Here is a 19775-nt window from a genome sequence, read left to right as displayed (position 1 = left end):
ACTGTTTTAGAGTAGGTTGCATTTTCTTGGTTCTTCATATAGTCATTTTTTTTTAAAGATTTTATTTATTTATTCGACAGAGATAGAGACAGCCAGCGAGAGAGGGAACACAAGCAGGGGGAGTGGGAGAGGAAGAAGCAGGCTCATAGCGGAGGAGCCTGATGTGGGGCTCGATCCCACAACGCTGGGATCACGCCCTGAGCTGAAGGCAGACGCTTAACCGCTGTGCCACCCAGGCGCCCCCATATAGTCATTTTTCATCGTATGCTGGACATTGTTCATATTATGTTGTAGAGGCTTTGGGTTCTGCTGGAGTCAAGCCAGTCTCTTGGTAGCCCAAACCTCAGGTTGGGTCTTTTCTCCATAGCTGGTGTCTGTCCCACGCAGGTGTGGCTCAGGGATCAGGCAGAACTTTGAGCAGAATTTATGCACAGAATTTGGCTCTCCCAAGCTAGCTTTCTCCTGTTCGGAACTCCCTACCCACTTTCTAGTGACTGTTGTTGTCCCAAACGCTGTCCTCTGTTCTTCAAGCCAAAAAGACTGTGAATTTCTACTGGAGATAAAGCCACTCTAACAGGAATGCCAACTTCAGTCTGGCTCAGCTTGAAAGCTACATAACGGAAGCTCATCTGTGCCATTCACTTTTCTAGGTGTGGACTTCCCAGCAGAATCTGTCCTTGTTCATCTTCCAGTGCCTTCAAGTCATTGCCGATTTTTTTGGTTTATTTTTGTGCTTTTGTATTTTGTCCAGAGTTCATAACGTTGTCTGTGGAAAGTTCAAGTCCAGCCACACTGGAAACAGAACACTTACATATATAAAACACAACAGAAATAGTTAAAGACCCTTTTGTTCTTCTCCTCTCTGAGGAATCTGGTATGTTTCCTACCTATCACTTTTTATGTGACGACGTCTTCTATGTACACTGTTCAAAAAATGTAATACTGAGGCGCCCAGCTGGTTCAGTGGGTGGAGCACGCGACTCTTAATCTTGGGGTCGTGAGTTCAAGCCCCACGATGGGTGTAGAGATTGCTTAAAATCTTTTTTAAAAAAATGTAATACCGTACAATTCATGAACTAGATACAGGATGGGGGCCTTTTAGAACTTCACACAAGTGAAAACACACATTATTTGTCATTCTCTGATTTTTTCCCTCTCAATGTACTATTTGGAGATCTACCCATGTTGATCTGCTCGTTCATTTTTACTGTTCAATCACATGGAGGTAACTCCTTTATCTGCCATCTCTTCTACTGACGGACGCTCAGGCTGCACCTAATTATTTGCTCCGACAGGAACGCCGCAGTGATGCTCTTGCACCTACCTCCTGGGTTACCTGCCTGGACACACAATTGCTAGATCCGCTGTACCTTCAGCAGCTTGCCAAATTGCTCTCCAAAGTGACGGGACCAATTTCTCTCTCCACTGGCAGTGCATAAAAGGGCCCGTTCCTCCAAACAGGAACAGTGCTTATCTACGGGCAGTAAAATTTCAAGTGATTTTCACCTTCTCTTTCTACACTTCCTGTCATTAAATTTTTTTTTTCCCTTCAGAGCAGTGGTTGTTCTTGCAACAAAACAGCAGACTTTCTGTGATCAAACCAACAGCAAAACTTGCCCTTCCTCTCCCACCCTCTCTGCGTCAGGGAAGACCGCTTCCCTCAGCTGCCCGTGGATCTCAAGTGAGAAAGCTGGGAGGTGCCCATGACTCTCTCCTCTGTCCCCTCCCCGCACCTGTCTGTGTCCTGCGTGCACTGCTTTCGCTCTAAATATGCTTCTTTGTGCATTTCTGTGCTTATTCACTCCCCAGCTATTCCGCAGGCCCCCTGAGGACAGGAAGTGCATCCTCCTCGTCTCTGTATCTGTGAGACTGGGCTGCCTGGCCCAAAGCAGGTGCTCGAAAGCACACAGAGGACTGCAGGGTGGATACCGCCTTCCACACCGTACCAGCGAGAAAAGGCTTGAAGAATGTACCCTGCTCACGCACCCACCACAGCGAGGGGGTGGGGGGGGGTGGGGAACAGAACCCCAAGCTGAACCTTCTGACTTTGGACTCCCTGCACTGGGCAAAATGGCCCAGGGCCACACAGCTGTGAGTCTCAGCTGGCGGCAGAAGCGAGGTGCCCGGTCCTTGCTCCCCCCAGTGACAGCAGCCTGGCTCTCTCCGGGGCAGACCGGCCACTTGCTTTACTGCCGACTTTCATGTTCTGGACGGGATTCAATAATTCATTGTGGATATCAGCTACAAGTTCTGGGCAGCCTGCCTAATCTCTGGAGTCACTTAAAATCTCTGTCGTTTCTGCAAAAGTGAATGTTTGAACAATTTATTCCACACATCTTTGTCAACAGAGACACCCTGGAGTCCTCATTTCCACATCACATTTCATTGTTTCACGCTGAAATGCACCACTCATGCTTGCCACACATTATCGCTGTAATCGCTTTCCTTTGCTGTGGAAATGATGGGGAAATGGTGTTTGATACAAGGAAGGGTGACAGGGCCACGCCGTGCCGAAGCTGGAATTCCACAATTATCGTTCGTGAAAGGGAGACGGTTATCAAAGCAGCCACAGGAAAACGTCTTGGGGCCACCTCTCGGAGTCAGGAAATTTGAGACATACATTTCACAGACGTGCGTCACACCGTAAACCCTTCTGCATAATGCACGAGATTTGATTTAATGTCGTTGTTAATTCTGCTATTCACAGCGGTGCTCTCTTAAGGGACCCGTCATTTTTATTTCAGGTTGTTTTGTTTTTTTTTTTTCCTGGCAACAGAACTCTGAGGCTTTTCTGGGCTTGTGCTGAATTGCGGAAGCACAAACCCTCTCCCGGGGGCAGGGGAGCAGACGGCAGGCGGTTTCTCCAGAGGCCGTGGCCGGGTCTGAGCTCTCCGTGCCTGGCTGTGGCGGGTCAGGGTTGGAGGGCTGGGTTTGAAAAAAAGAAAAAGGAAGAAAACGAAGAACAGAACCAGGCTTTGTGGCAGACAGGAAATAAATGAAACCGTGGTCACTTTCCAAGCTGCACAAGAGGACCGCTCTGGCCTGGGCTAGCTGAGGGCACGAGAAGTGGGACAGATAAAGCACAGTGCGGGCGGGGAGCAAACGAGAACCACCCCCCGCACAGCAGGGGCCCAGGCGAGGGAGACACATCCCCTGGCCAGCCTGTGGCCCCGCATCACTGGTCTGCTGTCCTCCGGCCTCTGACCACAAGTGACCTGATGCCACGGAGCCCTCCTCTCCCAGGGAAGACATGCTCATGAGCAGCAGGGACCCCCTCGCAGCACCCCGTGACCCAGCTCCACCTCCTCTCCTCTAGAGACTTAATGGGATCAATGTCCTTACAAACTGGACAGACAGCCAGCACCCAGGGACGCCATGCCACGACCATGGCACAGGACGGAATCCATGTCAGCGAAGGCTCAGAGAAAGGAATGGGACACTCTCTCACTCTTGGGTCCAACCGATCCTTAGGGGGAGGTGTCTGCCGTCCATAGACAGGGGCTGGGAGATGGCCCCGAGGTCACACGTGCCCTTCTTTAAGGACAGAGAAGACAAGCAGAGCGGCAGCCCGCTCACCGGCAGATCAGGGAAGGGAACTAATACGGGAAGGGGAGAAGAGAAAGGGAGGGCTGAGCAAGGCACCTGCTCGCTCTAAGTTCCGGAGTGGAGCCCCAGGTGACCCGGGATCCACACGGGCATGCGGGGCATCACTCAGTGGGGGGCTGGCACCCCATCCCAGGCCTGGACAGGCTGATGGGAAACCTGCAGTGGACATTTATTCTTTGTGCCCCGGCAACGCTCCCGTCCCCCGCGCAGCAAGAGCTCGGGGCACGTGGCACAGCGTCCTCCACGCAGATAACACTTGGTGGAGGGCGGCCAGATGCCTGTCACCCTTCAGGCGGGTGCTAGGACTGTTTGTGCCCCCCACCCCCAAATCCCCATGTTGAGCCCTAAACCCCAGTGTGGCTCTAACTGGAGATGGGGCCCTTGTGGACGTAATTTAGGGTAAATGAGGTCATGGGAGTGGGCCTTGATCCAACAGGGTTAGCGTCATGACAAGAGACTCCAGAGGGCTTGCTCTTTCTCCATCTCTCCCCATCCTGCCGTGTGCAAGGACACCGTGAGAAGCTGGCCGTGGGCAAGCCATGAAGAGGGCTGTCACCTGAACCTGTCCGCTCTGGCACCCAGATCTTGGGCTGCTGGACTCCAGCCCGTAAGAAATAAACGTCTGTTGTTTAAGCCCCCAGCCTGTGCTATTGGTCAGGACGGCCCAAGCAGACTAACACACCTGGGGCACCAGCCCGCCTTCACCCCAGCCCAGGTGGGGGCGGGGCACACAATTCAGGCCTAGGCCAATCAGTGCAGACCTGGCCATAGCGATGGTCAAGGTGGGCACATGACCCGAGCCTGTCCAATCTGGGTGAATCTGGGGGCTCTGTGCTGGGAATGTGAAACCACCTTTCTCCACTGTACCTAAGCTGGAAACACAGGGTGCATCTCCCCACGTGGAGGGCTCAGCCAGCCGGACACTACAGGGCCGTAACATGACCAGGGACCCTCAGCAGGCCGACTGGTCTGCGGCCCCAAATCTCCACCCGCCCCGTGGTCAACCTCCGCCGGACAACTCCCCAGAGCCCTCCCACTGTGACCTCCTGTCTGCCCAGGAGCACGCCCCGCTCAGCCTACTAAAGGTCACCTGCACCTGCCGGGGAGCTGCGTCCCCCCAGCTGACCTCCAGCCAGCCGGACACCCGCACGAGCCCGGCCAGCCGCTCGCCCGTGGACGGTAATAAACAGCTGTGGCTCCAGCTACCGGGCCAGCAGCCGTGGACGCCGGACGCAGGGCACCTCACCGACAGCCTCCCGGGTGGCCCCAGCTCAACCACACTGGGTTAGGATTCTAAGGGATCCATCGTCTTATCTCAGCCCACAGCCCAAGAACGATGCAGAAGGGCCAAGAGTCGGAACCCCGGCTGCTCGCCGGAAGTTTAAGGGCAAGTTCACAAAGCCCAAGGAGAGCACGCAGACCTCACTGCGGCGTTTCCACACTAGCGGAGCGTTCCGGCCGCCGTCAAGGGCCGCGGAGGCACGGGGGGCGAGGTGGGGCCCGCGGAGCGTCTGTCTCCCGGGAGGCCTCTAGCGAAGGGGCCGCCCCGCTCACCTGCCTCGGGGGCGCCGGCGCTGAGCTCCCCGCAGGCCTCCGCGGTGCTGAAGACCTTCTCGTAGGACTCAATCAGCAGTTCGGCGAACAGGTTCAGGGGCACGAGGGCGCTCAGGAAGGACGCCCCCGGGACGGCCAGATTAAATTCAGCCCAAAGACTCACGCCAGGTTGGAGCTGTTCATTTTGTTAAAAATGCTCTCCCGGGACACCTGGAGGACACATATGAGACCAGGCGAGTGACTGTGGGTTCTGTGCCAGTGCCCCACTCAGGGCCTCAGTTTCCCCATCTGTAGAAGGAAGGACTCAGTCTTGATGCTCCGAGGGACCCTCAGGCTCTGACCGTCTATGAGCTTCTTCTGGGATCTCCTCAGCACTGCAGTCTTCTCTTCCGCTCCAGAACACTGCGGAGGTCCCCCTGCTGGGTGGCGGGGGGGGGGGGCTCCAACACAGTGGGTGCAAGCATGCTGTTTGGTCACCCAGCCAGACCACTTCTCCGATAGCCATACTGTGGCCGGTGAGTCGGGCATAGTCAAGACTAACTAGCATGCAGGCGTCATTGGAGGACTGGGGGGCGGTGGGGCGGGGGGAGAGCTTGCCTTATAGCACTTACAACCCCAAGAAGCAGGATACATCACTCATTTTACAGATGAAAAAACTGAGGCCCAGAAGGTGCAGGGGCTTGCCCCAAGTCATTGTGGCCAGTAGGTGGCAGGAGGGCCGTCAGCGGGCATGGCCTGATCTCCTCCTTGCCTCCAGGGTCCTGGGGACCTCCAAGTATCAGAAGCAGACAGTGCAGAGCCTCGGGGGACATGGGAGAGCACAGAACTGAAGGGGGGGCAGTTTGCACTGCCGGGTGACCCCCTGTAGATCTGGGGAGGCTGCCCGGACTGCCCAAGCCCCGCCTCCGTGACACAAGAGCCCTCAAGCCCCTGCAGGGCCACGCCAGGGGCCACTGTGATGCAGCGCTAAGCCCCACGAGAAGTATTATCATCAGGGTCATGGCGGAGGACAGACAAATAAATCCAGCTAATGAAAAAGAAGTAGGAAAAAAGATTAGGATAACTTAGTTCCGGCATCTGAGAAATAAAATCAAGTGACAGGGGCGCCTGGGTGGCTCAGTCGTTGAGCATCTGCCTTCGGCTCAGGGCGTGATCCCGGCGTTCTGGGATCGAGCCCCGCATCAGGCCCCTCCACTAGGAGCCTGCTTCTTCCTCTCCCACTCCCCCTGCTTGTGTTCCCTCTCCGGCTGGCTGTCTCTCTGTCTAATAAATAAATAAAATCTTAAAAAAAAAATCAAGTGACAGAGAGGGAGAATGGAATAGTTTATTTTTGTATTTTTTAATTTTTTTAAAGATTTTTTATTTATTTATTCGACAGAGATAGAGACAGCCAGCGAGAGAGGGAACACAAGCAGGGGGAGTGGGAGAGGAAGAAGCAGGCTCATAGCGGAGGAGCCTGATGCGGGGCTCGATCCCAGAACGCCGGGATCACGCCCTGAGCCGAAGGCAGACGCTCAACCGCTGTGCCACCCAGGTGCCCCGAAATACTTTATTTTTAAAAAGCAATCTCTACGGCCAACGTGGGGCTCGAACTCATGACCCCAAGATCAAGAGTCGCCTGCTCTACCAACTGAACCAGTCAGGCACCCCTGAAACAGTTGATTTTTTTAAAACAAAGAGGTGGTGTGTGACGGACTCCAACATGTGACATTGGCTCTGCCCGGAGGTCCCCTCCCCTCCATTGGTCATCCCATTCTCTGGCCACCTGCCATGGAGCAGGGTTCCCACACAAGCCCTGAAGAGCCTGGGCGTGTGTCGCCATGCTGTGGGTGGAAAGCAGCTCTGGTCGGCGCCCCCCACCCCAGCTGGGAGCCCCATGGCCACGCCTGCCTCATTCACGCCTGCACCCCACACTGCCTACAAGGGGCCCGGAGGGAGGATGTGTTCCAGGAAGGGTCAGATGACAGAGGGTAATGGTCTGGAAGCAAAGGGAGGGGCCCGTTTGGATCTGCTGAGGTTTTCCCTGTCGACCTCGTATACCGCTGCTCCCTGCCCCAGGTGTGGGGAGCTCAGCCCGGGCCCAGAGCCGGGACAGGTGTTTCTCTCACTGTTTCTTACGCTGTGTAGGGGGCCGAATGGCTGCCCCACAAAACAGAAGTCCACCTGAACCTGGGGATGTGACCTGATTTGGAAAAAGGGTCCTTGCAGATGTAATCAAGGACCTCAAAATGCAACCATTCTGGATTATTCAGGTGGGCCCTAAACGCAATGATAAGCATCCTTGTAAGAGGAAGCAGAGATGTGTACAGAGAAGGGATGAGGCCGTGTGGAGGCAGAGGCAGGAGTGAGGCGGCCACAAGCCAAGGACGCGTGAGCCACCAGGAGCTGGAAGGGGCAAGAAGGACCCCCGCCTAGGGCCCCCGTGGGAACACGGCCCTGCCCACACCTGCACTCTGGCCTTTTCACCTCCAGGACCGGGGCAATACACTTCCATTGTCTGTAGCTGTCCAGTTAGTACTGTGTTATGGCGGCCCCAGGACACTTGCACACCCGGTGACATGTTCCTCTCTCAGGAATGGCCTGCTCAGTCTAATCACTGCGCATCAGGCTCAGTGCCCCAGCCTGGGACACAGCCCCTCTCTCCACAGACAGCCCGTGCAGGAGACGACGCGGGAGCAGAGGACCTCAATCCAGAAGGTCCCATCAGTAACCGAGGGCAGCCAGGTATGGGGTGAGCGGGGGCGGGCACAGAAGTGGAGCTGGCCAGGTCTTGAAGTCCTGTGGGCCAGGGAGACCCCAGACCCTGGTCTGTGTGGGCACCACGTGCAGGAGGGGCTAGCCCAGAGTGCCGCCCCCCGCCGCCGGCCGGGGCCCTGTGTTGCCCACTCACCTCGTGCAGGAAGCCCACGAGGTAGCTGAGGACGGCATAGTTGTGTTCTGGAAGGCTCTGCAGGATCTGGCGGCAGCGCGTTACCCGCAGGCTGCTCTCCACACCTACAACAGCAGGGGGTTCTTCCTGAGTCCTTCCGAGGGGGCGGCATGGACGCAGGGAGGAGGACAGCTCTGAGGACAGACCGTCCTGACGTCGGGCCTGGAGGCCTCCCTTTCTCCCGGGCCATGGGGCTGCTCCCCGCAAAGCCCTCTGTTCCGAGAGCTCCAGTCCCTTCTTTACACCGGTCCTGCAACTGTGACCTCCCAAATCACTCCCTTCACAGGAGGGAATGGTCTAGACCAGCCGTCGGCAAACTACAGCCTGCAGCCACGGTAAAGCTTGACGGGCACAGAGCCACGGCCCTTCGTTTACCCATCTTCTGTGGCTACTTTGGCAGAACGGCAGAGCGGACGATGGCAACACGGACTGACCCACAAAGCCTGAAAGACTGACTCTCTGGCCCTTTACAGAAGGTTGGCCAAGCCTGCTCCAGACTGCCTGAACCCGCCCTGCAACTCAGGTCCCCACACCCACCAAGGGTCTGGGTGAGGCTGTCCCAGACTCAGACGCCCCGCTTTCCTTGTCACGAAATCCTCCGTGGAGCTCCGTAAGCTGCAAGTCAAAGCGCGTCCACGACTCCCCGGTGCTCACGCCCTCCTGCGGCAGACACGTGCGCGCACACATACCCCCCACCCCTGCAGCATGCTCACCCGCTCCAGCCAAGCCTCGACAGGTGCCGCGAGCACCGTGTGCGTTCCACACGCCGCCACGGCTGAAAGGCACAGACCGCCTACCGTGAATGTTTGTGCTGGCCTTTTACTAAAAGCTCTTTCGTGAACTCAAGCTGTCATGGGTAATGTCAAGGGACAGAGAGTTCCCGTGAAATTAATATTCCCAAGAAACCAATGAGCTTGGAGGCCGCCGTCCTGGTGCCTGGACCTCAGCTTCCTGGCCTCAATGTCATCTTTCTACAAATTATGGTCCCAGAGCGGGTCCTGGTACAAGGTCCACCTCCAGCTCTCACGACGGTCCCTTCGAGAAAGAGGGCTCAGGGGCGAGCAAGAGGGAGCAGCCTGCTGATTGTCACAAAGCACTTATCGTGTGCCCTGAGCCATGCCACGTGTTTTAGGCACATTTAATCCTCAAAGCAGCCCCCATTCTGTACAGATGAGGAAGGTGGGCTCAGAGAGGTTAAGTGACGTGCCCAAAGCCACACAGCTAACGCGAGGTGACGCCCAGACTTGGATCTAGGTCTGTTCAGCTCTGAGCCAGTGCTCTTAACCTTCTTGCTGCAGATTAGATAGATGTCCCGGCTACGATTTCCTTGTGCCCTGGACACTGCAGGCCACCCAGGAAGCGCATTCCTCCCGGGCGTACCCGAGAAAGCCTTGCTTTCGTACCACTGCAACGAGAAACCCACCCCACCTGAGTAGGGCTGCCGGATGGAACGGAGGACACCCAGGGAAGTCTGAATTTCAGATAAACAGCCACTATTGCTCAGACTAAAAAAGCATTCATTGTTTATTGGAAATTCAAATCGAGGGGAGCACCCTGTATTTCTTTTATTGCTACGTCTGGCGACCCTATGCCTGTCAGCACGCAGCGGGGCTGAGGGAGGCCACAGCCCAGAGAGCGGGGTCTTTGCAAGCCTCTGGTGGTGTCTCGGTTCTCAACAACCGGAACTCCAGGCCTAGCGGAGTCTTCCCATCTGCAGGGTGCAAAACAAAATGGGAAACAGCCCCAAATGTTTACCCAGAGAGTAATAAAGGCTGCACGACCATGGAAAGAGTGAGGAGATATGCACACAAGGAGGGAAGGACGAGAAGATGGGTAACGGTAGGAAACATTCAGGAAGCCAGGCTCGAAGCCGGCCCGCGTGAGCAGCATTCCTGGCCGAGGGCCAAGCGTGCACAGGGCCTCAGCCAGGTCGGCGCCGGGGTGCGACCGCAGGGGTCAGCAGGGACTCCCACTGCATTACAGAATAGACTCTACTCTGTTCATTCTGGGGGTTTTGTTTGTTTTTTGAGACTATGTGCTGCCGTTATTTTCATCATGATTCTTACAAAGTCTCAGCGTCTGCCCCAGCCCAGCCCCACTCCCTGGTGCAAAAAGGCCACAGGTCGAGCTTTGCCCCTAGGAGACTTGTTCTTTTTGTGGCCAGATCTCTACCCACGGGCCGTGCTTCAGTCCTCTCGGCTCGCTCGGCGTTCCGTGGCACAAAACCCTGACCGGCAGCATCACCTGGGAATGGGTTAGAAATGCACATTCTCGGGCCACTGCCCAGACCTGCTGAGTCTGAAACTCCAGGGTGGGGCCCAGTGACCCATTTTAACACGCCTTCTGGGGGTCCTGATGTCTGGGGAAGTCTGAGGACGTCAGTCACACTGCCAAGGCTACCCCTCTGCCCACCCTCCGCCCGGCTCGCCTTCTCCTGCCCTCCTTCCAGTAAACGCCAACGCCCACCTCGCAGCACGCTGCCACCTTGGGTCAACGGCGCACCTGCCCCTGCAGCTAGCTCGGCAGTGGTGGCCCGGCCTGGCCGTGGGCGCCGTGGCCCACCGTGCCAGACGCCGACAGGAGGGTGCTGGGCAGCCCCTGCCCCCCAGACCGGGCGTCAACTGGCACCCCGCGGGGCAGGCACCAACTGGTGATGCCGAGAATCTGCTCGTAGGCCCTGAAGGTTGGCCGTGGCTGCGGCAGCTCTCGCAGGAAGGTCGTCAGGATCACGGCAGGGATGTGGATGTCGCCGTAGTCGTCAAAGTTCACGGGCTTCCCTGGACACAGAACGGCGTATGTGAGTTCTGACAGGGCTGGGGGGTCGGCTTCACCACGGTCTCTGATGCAAATGGCTTTAAAGCTCCTGAGGGGAAAAGGCTTCCTGGAGCCACACGTCCAGGGCGTGCCCCTGTCATCTGCGGGACCAGGGACGGGGGACACTGCGCCCTCCTCCTCAGCTCTCCATAGCCCTGGGCTATTCTGGCGGGGAGAGGGGGAGAGGGGAGCTACGCTATCTCTGGATACGGAACTCTGCGGCCCTGGAGGGCTGTGCAGGCCGGCTGGGTGGGAGGCTCAGCGCGGGGGTCTCGGGGGGGCAGACTCACCTTGATTGTACAGCCGCTGAATCTCGTGGGTGGTATGGACACTGGCCGATCTCCGGAACAGGCCCTCAGTGTGGAGTCCTATGGAGAGAGGACCTCTAGGCATCTCACAGGTCCCAGCACATCAGGTTTCTGGAACATTCCATGACTCCTCCTGCCCACACATCACCCCCCTGTGGCTGGCAGGGAATGCTCTCCAGCCTGGTTCATTCCTTCCCACCCCTACCATCGCCACCTTTACTTATTCCTCAAACCTCCATACTCCCCAACCCCACCTGACCGTCTACTTCTGCGGCCCCCAGGAAGGGAGAATCTAGTCAGACAGACCAGGGGTCCAGCCCAACTCTGTTCATTCAGCTGTGTGACCTCAGCGGAAGCGTGCAGCCTCTTTGAGCTCGGCCGCCCTGTCTACAGAGTAAGGCCCCGAGTCCCTGCCTCTGAGGGCTGCAGAAAGGGTCCCCGGCACGAGGCACAGCATCCAGAAGGCTCCAGGGTGCTGCTTCTCCACATTCCTGAAGCTGGGTCTACACGGCTGACCCATCCGGTATGGTAGCCACTGGCTGCACAGGGTGATTTGAATTTCCATTTGATTAGTAAAAATTAAATAAAATTAAAAATCCAGGCGCCCAACATGTAAGACACCTAGGAAGTGCTCGATTGGGCTCTTGCCACCAGCAGCTGGAGGCTACCATTTTGGACACTGCAAATATAGATGGCTTCCAAGAGTTGTGGGATAGCACGGAGCTCCCCTCCCAGTCTCTTCTCCATTCTGGAGCTGGGTGAGCTATTCAGTGTTAGACGTCCGATTCGGTCTTAGACGTCCGATTCTGATCAGCCTGTAAATGGAGCCCTTCCCCGTCTTCAGAGGTTAGCTTCCCATGGGGCCTTACCACGGACCTGTACGGTCCAGCTTCTCCTGCCCCACTGCCTCCTCTGCCCCCTCCTCCAGCCTCCAGTCTGCCCCACGCTCCTTTCTACTCCGGGCCTTTGCATGCACTGTGCCCTCTGCATGAGTGGCTGGACCCTCTTTTTCTTCTGCGAGACTGCAGTAGGAAAAGTTCTGAGGTGGGTCCCAAATTCCTGCACCCTGTGCTACAGACACTTTCTCCCAGGTATTCACTCAAACACTGATCTACATGCTGCAATGAAAGGACTCTGCAGACAGAAGTCAGGCCCAAGGCGGTTGACCTTGAGATATGGAGATTATCTTGGGTGGGCCTGACCTAATCAGGCAAGCTTTTAAAAAGGGGCCAGGTTCTTCCTGGCAACAGAGATGTGGGGCATAGAGGCTGGGATCCGGCATGTGGGAAGGTCTCTGTCGGCAGAGGGGCCCACATGGGAAGGGGAAAGCGTGCAGCCTCTAGAAAGAGAAAGAGGCTGACAGCCGCCAAGGAAACGGGCATCTCTGCCTGAACTGAGTGCGGCTCACAGAGGGATGAGCGTGGAGGACGGTTCTTCCCCAGAGCCGCCAGAAAGAAAGGCAGCCGGGCTAACGCCTGGAGTTTCGCTCAGTGAGACCCTGAGCGCCCAGACTTCTGACCTACGGAAACTGAAATAATAAATCCGTGCCGTTTGAAGCCACTAAGCTTGTGGCCATTTGTTATGCCACAGAGTAAACGGATCCAGTGGCCCTCAGCCCACGTGTCAGAGCTCAGGTCCCCGATCTCCAGGACAGGTGCCCCCCCGCCCCGGGCCTGTGTGAGCCAGTGGTTGTCACAGTTACAGCGTTAACGGAGGAAAAGGTCACGGAATCACTTGGTTCCGATCATCGCGAGTCCCCAGAACAGGGGCTGGGTGTTGTGGTCACTATGGCAACCCCAGCACCTCCATCCAACTGGATGCAGGGAGGTGCCCGATGAGTCCATGCTTAATCATGGCCTTGTCCAACAAATATACGGAGTCCCTACTCAAGGCTGGGCTTTTTGTTTGATTTTTTCATAAAGGAATTGATACGTTAAAACCAGGAAGACTCCCTTTCACGGTTTCTGACTCACGGTTGTTAAGCGCTATCTTCTGTCTGTTCCTGAAACACGGAGCAGAATGGGAAGTGCCACAAACAACTTCTCGCCAAAGCAGAGGCCATTCCAAACGACAACCGCCCCCTCCAGCTAGAGAGGTGCTGCCTCCTAGAACTTTCTATGATGAGAACGTGCACTTGCAGGAGCACGCCAAGTACCGAGCACCAGGGACCCGGGCAGTGGTGACCCCCACATCTCGTCTGATGCACCCCCACCCCCACCCCACAGCCTCTGCACCTGCAGTTGCACCCCCCCACCCCCAACCCGGCAGCCTGTCCCACCTCCGTGCTTTCCCTGTGGATCCGAGCTCTGGCCTCAGGAGTCTCGGAGGAGCCACAAGGCTCACCCCCTCTGGTCTCTGAGTGCACCCACCCCACCGGGGAAGGCACCTGCAAACCAAGCTATCATGTCAAAGGGGTCCCTTTATGGGGGGGCTTTACATGTATCATGTCATTTAGGCCCCACAGCAACCCCGTGAACCAGGGACTCTTACCGACCCCATTGGACAGATGAGGAGTCAGACGCCCAGAGCAGGTAAGTAACTGCCAAGGTCACACAGATAGTCCACAGTGGAGCCAGGATTCAAACCCAGAAGATCCACGTGCCTGAGTCCAGCCCATCCTGGTCAGCCTCCCTGCCTGGGTTCCAGCCCCTCCAATTCCCTGGTCTGCAGGGTGCTTAGGACGTGAGACGGGGCCCCCAGGGAAGTGCGCCCAGAGGCCCTTGGGCCCCTGGCAGAAGTCAGCCCTCACTCACCTTTCTCTCTCAGGTACGTCACTGTGAACCTCAGCACGGGTGGGATGAGTTCACCTTGATTTTTGTCCTTGAGGATGAGGGAAGGAAAAGGTAGTAACAGTGCTTACCTGGGCATGACGGGAGACTGGTCCTCTCCACGCCGCCGTGGAGACACAGGACCGAGGAGCCGTACAGTGGGAGGTACGGCCTCGGCGCTCGGAAATAGGTGTTCCGGTGGTCAAGAGAGGGACAGAAGTAGTCAAAAGGACAGTGCAGCAGCCGAGGGCTCCACCAAGAGGATGCGCGTGGGGATGAATTCCTATGGGGCAACTTCTGAGCTAGGCTGTGAGGGATGAGTAGAGCCCGGGGCGGACAAAAGAGGGAGGGGCATTCCAGGCAGAAGGGAATGCACAGGGGAGGCCCAGAGGCAGGGGCAGATTTGGCTGTGAGGGCAGACCCAGGAGACTTGGACTGGATCCTGATCCATCAATCATGACACCACCCCGCCTCTCACTGCGCTCATCTGATAGAGATTCGACACACAAGGCAACTTTCAAACACAGGTACCAATATAAAAGAATGGTCCTCCCATCAGGGTGCCTGGGTGGCTCAGTGGTTAAGCATCTGCCTTTGGCTCAGGGTGTGATCCTGCCCTTCTGGGATCGAGCCCCGCATCAGGCTCCTCCGCTGGGAGGAGCTCGTGTTCCTTCTCTCACTGGCAGTCTCTCTGTCAAATAAATAAATAAAATCTTAAAAAAAAAAAAAAAAAAGAATGGTCCTCCCAGACAGACACACACACTCCACCCCAGGTGGCGGAGTTAGGATCTGAAGCCAGAGCCGCCCACACTGCCCCACTGGGCTCCTGGGTAAAATGTTTTTCTCTCCTCTCATCTGGTGAATGTTCTTCCCTGAAAGGCAGCATACTTGGGAGACTGTGTTGGATGGAGGGACAAGGGCTCTGAAGCCAGATATACCTGGCTGGAGTCCTGCTCTGCTACGTTTTAGCTGAGAAGAGTAGGTGTGTTGGCTGTTCTTAGGAACCATGCTCTCTAAATGTCAATTAGGTTAATTTGGCTGATTGTGTTTTCAAGTTTTCTAGACCGTCGATTTTCTACTTGTCCTATCCATCATTTAGAGAAGGGTACCGAAGTCTCCTCATGGAATTGTGTGTCTCTTTCTTTCTCAGTTCTACTAGGTTTTCTTTCATGCATTTTAAAGCTCTGTTACTAGCTCATAAGTTTTTAAAATTGTGTCTTCTTTATTATGATGAAATGTCCCTCTTCGTCCCTGGGCTTATTTCTTATTCTGAAGTCTACTTTGCCTGATATTAATACAGCCACTCCAGTTTTCTTTTGGTTGGTGGCTGCGTGGCATATCTTTTCCCATCCTTTTACCTTTTTTAAAAAAAAATTTATTTATTGCAGTGGGAGAGAGAGAGAGCACGTGTGAAGTGGGGAGGGACAGAGGAAGAGGGAGAGAGAAACCCAAGCAGACTCTGCATGAGCAGGAAACCTGACATGGGGCTTGATCTCACAACCCTGAGATCAGACCTGAGCTGAAACCAAGAGTCAGATGCCCAACCAACTGTGCCATCCAGGTGCCCCTCCATCTTTTTACTCCTAACTTGCAGTCTTCTAACATTTTATATTTTATTTTTTAAAAGATGTTACTTATTTGAGAGAGAGAGAGAAACACAAGTCGGGGGAGGGGCAGGGGGACAAGCATACTCCCTGCTAAGCAGGAAGCCCAATGTGGGGATTGATCCCGGGACCCTGAGATCATGACCTGAGCCAAAGTCAGATACTTAATGGACTAAGCCACCCAGGCATCCCACATTCTATATTTTAAACACGAGATCTTCCTTTAAAAAAATTCAAAATGAGAATCGTTGTCTTTTAACTGGAATGTGTATGCCACTTACATTTAATGTAATTATCAATATGGCTAGGTTTAAATCAACCATCTCGCTATTTGTTCTTTATTCATTTCCCCTTTCCTTGTCTTTGTCTTGCTGATTATTTTTTTAGGATTCCATTTTATCCCCTTATTAATATTTTAGTTGTATCTCTTTATTTGTAGCAGGCCTACTTTTACAACATACATATTTAATATAGTACAGTCTATCTTCAACTAATATTATACCACATACAGTATAAGAACCTCACCACCATATACTTCCACTCCTCAACCACATCTTCTGTGTTAATGTCATCCCTTGTACAGTACTCCGGCACATTATTTATGATCTATTTACTCCTTTATTTACCATCTCCAAAAGTCTTCATTCCTCTTGAGGACCTAAATTTCCATTTGGCATTATTTTTCTTCTGTCTGACATACTTCCCTTAACATTTCTTACCATATAGGTGTGCTGGAAATAAATCCTCTCAACTTCAGTTTATCTGAGAAAGCTTTTACTTTGTATTCATTTTTGAAAGGTGTTTGCTGGATATATAATTTTAGTTTGGGGAAAAATTTTTTTAAAGATGAAAACTTAGAATTTGAAGAAGACACTGTTCCTCTGCCATCTGACTTGCATCTTTCCAAGAGAAATCTGCTGTCACTCTTATCTTTGCTCTCCTGTGGGTAGTGTCTTTTTTTCCTCTACGTTTAAGATTTGCTCTGTCACTGGTTTTAAGCAATTTGATCATGATGTGCCTTGGTGTCATTTTCTTCATGTCCCTTATGCTTGTGGCTCATGGAGCTCCTAGGACCTGTAGGTTTATAGTTTTTATCAAATTAAGAAAAAATTCTCTTCAGATATTTGTCGTCTTCTTTCTGGAACTCCAATCAGACATAACCTACACTATATTAATTTTTAAAAACCTGTTGGGATATTTTAATTCATACGTCTTAATTCATTATGTAATAATGACATCACAATCTATTTTACAAGTTAAATGTATGACTACATATGAAATAAAAATAGGAGGACAAAACAAAACTTAGATCAGGAAAATGAATTTTTCCAATACCAGGTGCCAAAGGAAGACATGTTGCCTGCAGAGCCCAAGGAAGAGGCAGGGAAGGTGACGGGAACAGCATCGGCTTGTGGTTTGTGTTTGTTCCTTGTGTTTGCCACAGGTTGGTCTTTGTGTGTTTCATTTTGCATCATCTGTATGGCTATGTCTTCAAGTTCACTAATTTTTTTCTTCTCTGATGCCTAATCTATTAATGCTATCAAGTGTGCTTTTCATATTAAAAATTGTGTTTTTCATCTCTAGAAGTTCCATTTGGATTCTTTTTAAAATATCTCAGCATGTTCCTTGTTTCTTCTACCTTCTTGAATACATAGACCATATCTGTAATGGCAGTTTTAATACTCTTATCTCCTAATCCCTTCAGCTCTGTCACTTCTGGATGTGATGGGTGGCTGGGTGCCCAGCTATTTGGCTGAACATTATTCTGTAAATGTCTATGAGGGAACTCTTGAGTGGGATTAACATCTGAATCAGTGGACTGAGTAAAGCAGATTGCCCTCCCTAAGCAGGTGGCCCTCATCCAATCTGTTAAAGGCTAAGGGAGAATTCAGTCTCTACACCTATCTCTGAACTGAGACATCAGGTTCCCCTGCCCTTGGACTCTGACTCAGACTGGAACTACCCCCATTGGCTCTCCTGGGTCTCCAGCTTGCCAAACGCAGATATTGGGACTTCTCAAACCTCCATAGCCGCAGGAGCCAATCCCTTATAATAAATATCTTATTGGTTCTCTTTCTCTAAAGAACCTATACTAATATCTTGGGTCTGTTTCTATTGATTGGTTTTTCTCCTAGTTACAGAACATGTTTCCCTATTCCCGCCTTGTACTTTTTCTTTGGGAATTTTACATTGTTGGTTGTTGGATTTTTTTTTTTTATTCCTTTGAATTCAGAGATGAACTTTATTGTGTCTTGCTTTAAGTCGCTTGGGAACAGGTAGATCCTTTCAAGGATTGCTTTTAATTTTGCAAGGGAGGCTCCAGAGCAGGTGTCCACCTAGGGCTACTGTAACTCCAGTACTAAGAGGGAAACTTCACCCAATGCCTTGGGTACTGAAGTCTTTAGCTTGGAGAACACGCACCATCCTCAGCCCTGTGTGAGCTCTGATAGTTTAGGGGCCTAGTACTTTCCAGTAGTGCTTTTAATTTCTTTTCATATATAAACAGTTTAAACACTCAGCCAAAGACTAAAGGGGACCCTCTGCGTATGTCCAGAGTTCTTTGTGCAGCTTTCTCCTCCCTGGAACTCTGTCCCCCGAAGTCACTCACCTAAAGCCCTCCCCAACTCTGAAGTGTGTCACCTCACTTCTGCAAGAGCACTAACTCTGTCTGGCCTCTCCCTGCTCTGCAGCCTGGAAACGCTCTCCAGGCAGTGGGCTGGGGCAATCCCGGGACCTGTGGCTCTTCTCTCAGGGATCACAGTCCCGTGCTGTGTGTTGCCCAACGTCCGAAAATGCCTGTCTTCATCACGTGCTTCTCTAGTTTCAGGTTGGACAGTAAATTTGTTCCATGACTCAATCATGGCAAGAATCAGGAGTTTACCATTTATTGTTGAAGGATTTCTGAAGGCAGAGAGGTGGCCTCACGCCTGGCTACAGCCCTTGGTACCCTCCAACCTTCCTTGGCTCTCATTCTGCTCTATCAACAAGTAAGACCCTTGGAGAAATGGGGACAGGAATGGGGCAGGTATATCTACCCCTCCAATTCTAACATACAGATATGGACGCTGCCTCTTCCCTTGGTTCCCCGAGAACAGCCTAAAGTTCAGCAACCCCCAACTCTTTTGGAAAAATCCGTCACCTCACAATTACACAGCATCACTCCTTGCTATTTGCTTGCACATACATTGTTTCATTTGATTCCAACAGCGAAGGGGTGGATGAGATGGGCTGTTATTACCCCTGCTTCAGAGAAAAGGAATGAGGAGCCCAGCGAGAGGAGTTTCTGTCCACACCCCACAGCTGGCCACAGGAGGGGTGGGACACAGTCAGCTTTCTCTCCCTGATTCCTAGAGACACGTGTACATAGTAACAGCATCACTGTTACCAAAATGTGTGTCAAAATGTAGCCACTGGCATATAGTTTTATTATAATGGAATCCAAGGCTGGAAGTGAGCAAATGACCAAATAACCAAAAACTGTGGAGAGGACGGAAGGTTTACTAGTTGATCTTCCTGACCTCACCAGAGCTAAACCTGACGTGAAAATTTTGCTTGAAGCAACCTTAGGATGTTTCCTTCCTCTTTTGCTACAAGGGTTCTCCCGGATGCCACTGACTTCCCTGATGCCTGGCAAGCTGAGGCTCCACACCACTGCCACCCCGGTGACCCTGAGGACGCCGGTCCAGGCCCCTCCTGCCAGCGCCAGCTCTCCTTCCTCCCGCTAAAGCCATCTGTGCTTACACATCACATGCTGACTAGACCCAGGTCCCAGAGCTGCAGGGGGTGTCTGGGTCAGGAACTCTTCCCTCACCGTCGGCCACCCCCATGGATGAGCCTGGGGATCCCCATGGGGAAGGCACTGAGCACAGGGGAGCGTGTCCCCCAGGAGGTGAGGGAGGCTCTGACAGGCAGGGGCCACTCCCCTCAGGAGCCCCTGTGTTCGAAAGCAAGAGCGGCCAGCTCTGGCGTGTGGTGGTGACCCACAGTGTCGGGCTCTAGGAAGCCCATGACCTTTCTGGAGGGGGAGTGAACAGTATGTGCCCCAAACCTTAAAAACGGCCACATTCTCTGATCCTGGAAATTCACCCACTCCGAGGAAGTCATCCCAAGGAAATGATTCCAGATGTGTGTGCAAGGCCTGAGTCAACCTCAATCTCTTCAAACACAGTGTCCAACACAGGACGTGAGACAC

The 19775-nt window shown here is 53.4% G+C and overlaps 1 protein-coding gene across 1 annotated transcript in view; it reads right to left on the bottom strand.

Moving 5' to 3' along the window:
- Positions 1-5047: 5047 nt before the first annotated feature.
- ARHGAP8 (Rho GTPase activating protein 8) overlaps positions 5048-19775 on the bottom strand; it is a 66241-nt gene continuing 51513 nt past the window's right edge. The window contains 8 exon segments of the mRNA XM_034643597.1: positions 5048-5092; positions 5095-5169; positions 5171-5289; positions 5292-5370; positions 8051-8154; positions 10738-10866; positions 11194-11271; positions 13965-14031. Coding sequence (XP_034499488.1) covers positions 5048-5092; positions 5095-5169; positions 5171-5289; positions 5292-5370; positions 8051-8154; positions 10738-10866; positions 11194-11271; positions 13965-14031 — 696 coding nt within the window.

This window comes from Ailuropoda melanoleuca, chromosome 15 (assembly GCF_002007445.2).
Source record: "Ailuropoda melanoleuca isolate Jingjing chromosome 15, ASM200744v2, whole genome shotgun sequence".
NCBI lineage: Eukaryota > Metazoa > Chordata > Mammalia > Carnivora > Ursidae > Ailuropoda > Ailuropoda melanoleuca.
Note: the sequence above shows the minus strand (reverse complement) of the source record. Positions and strands in the feature narration are given on the sequence as shown.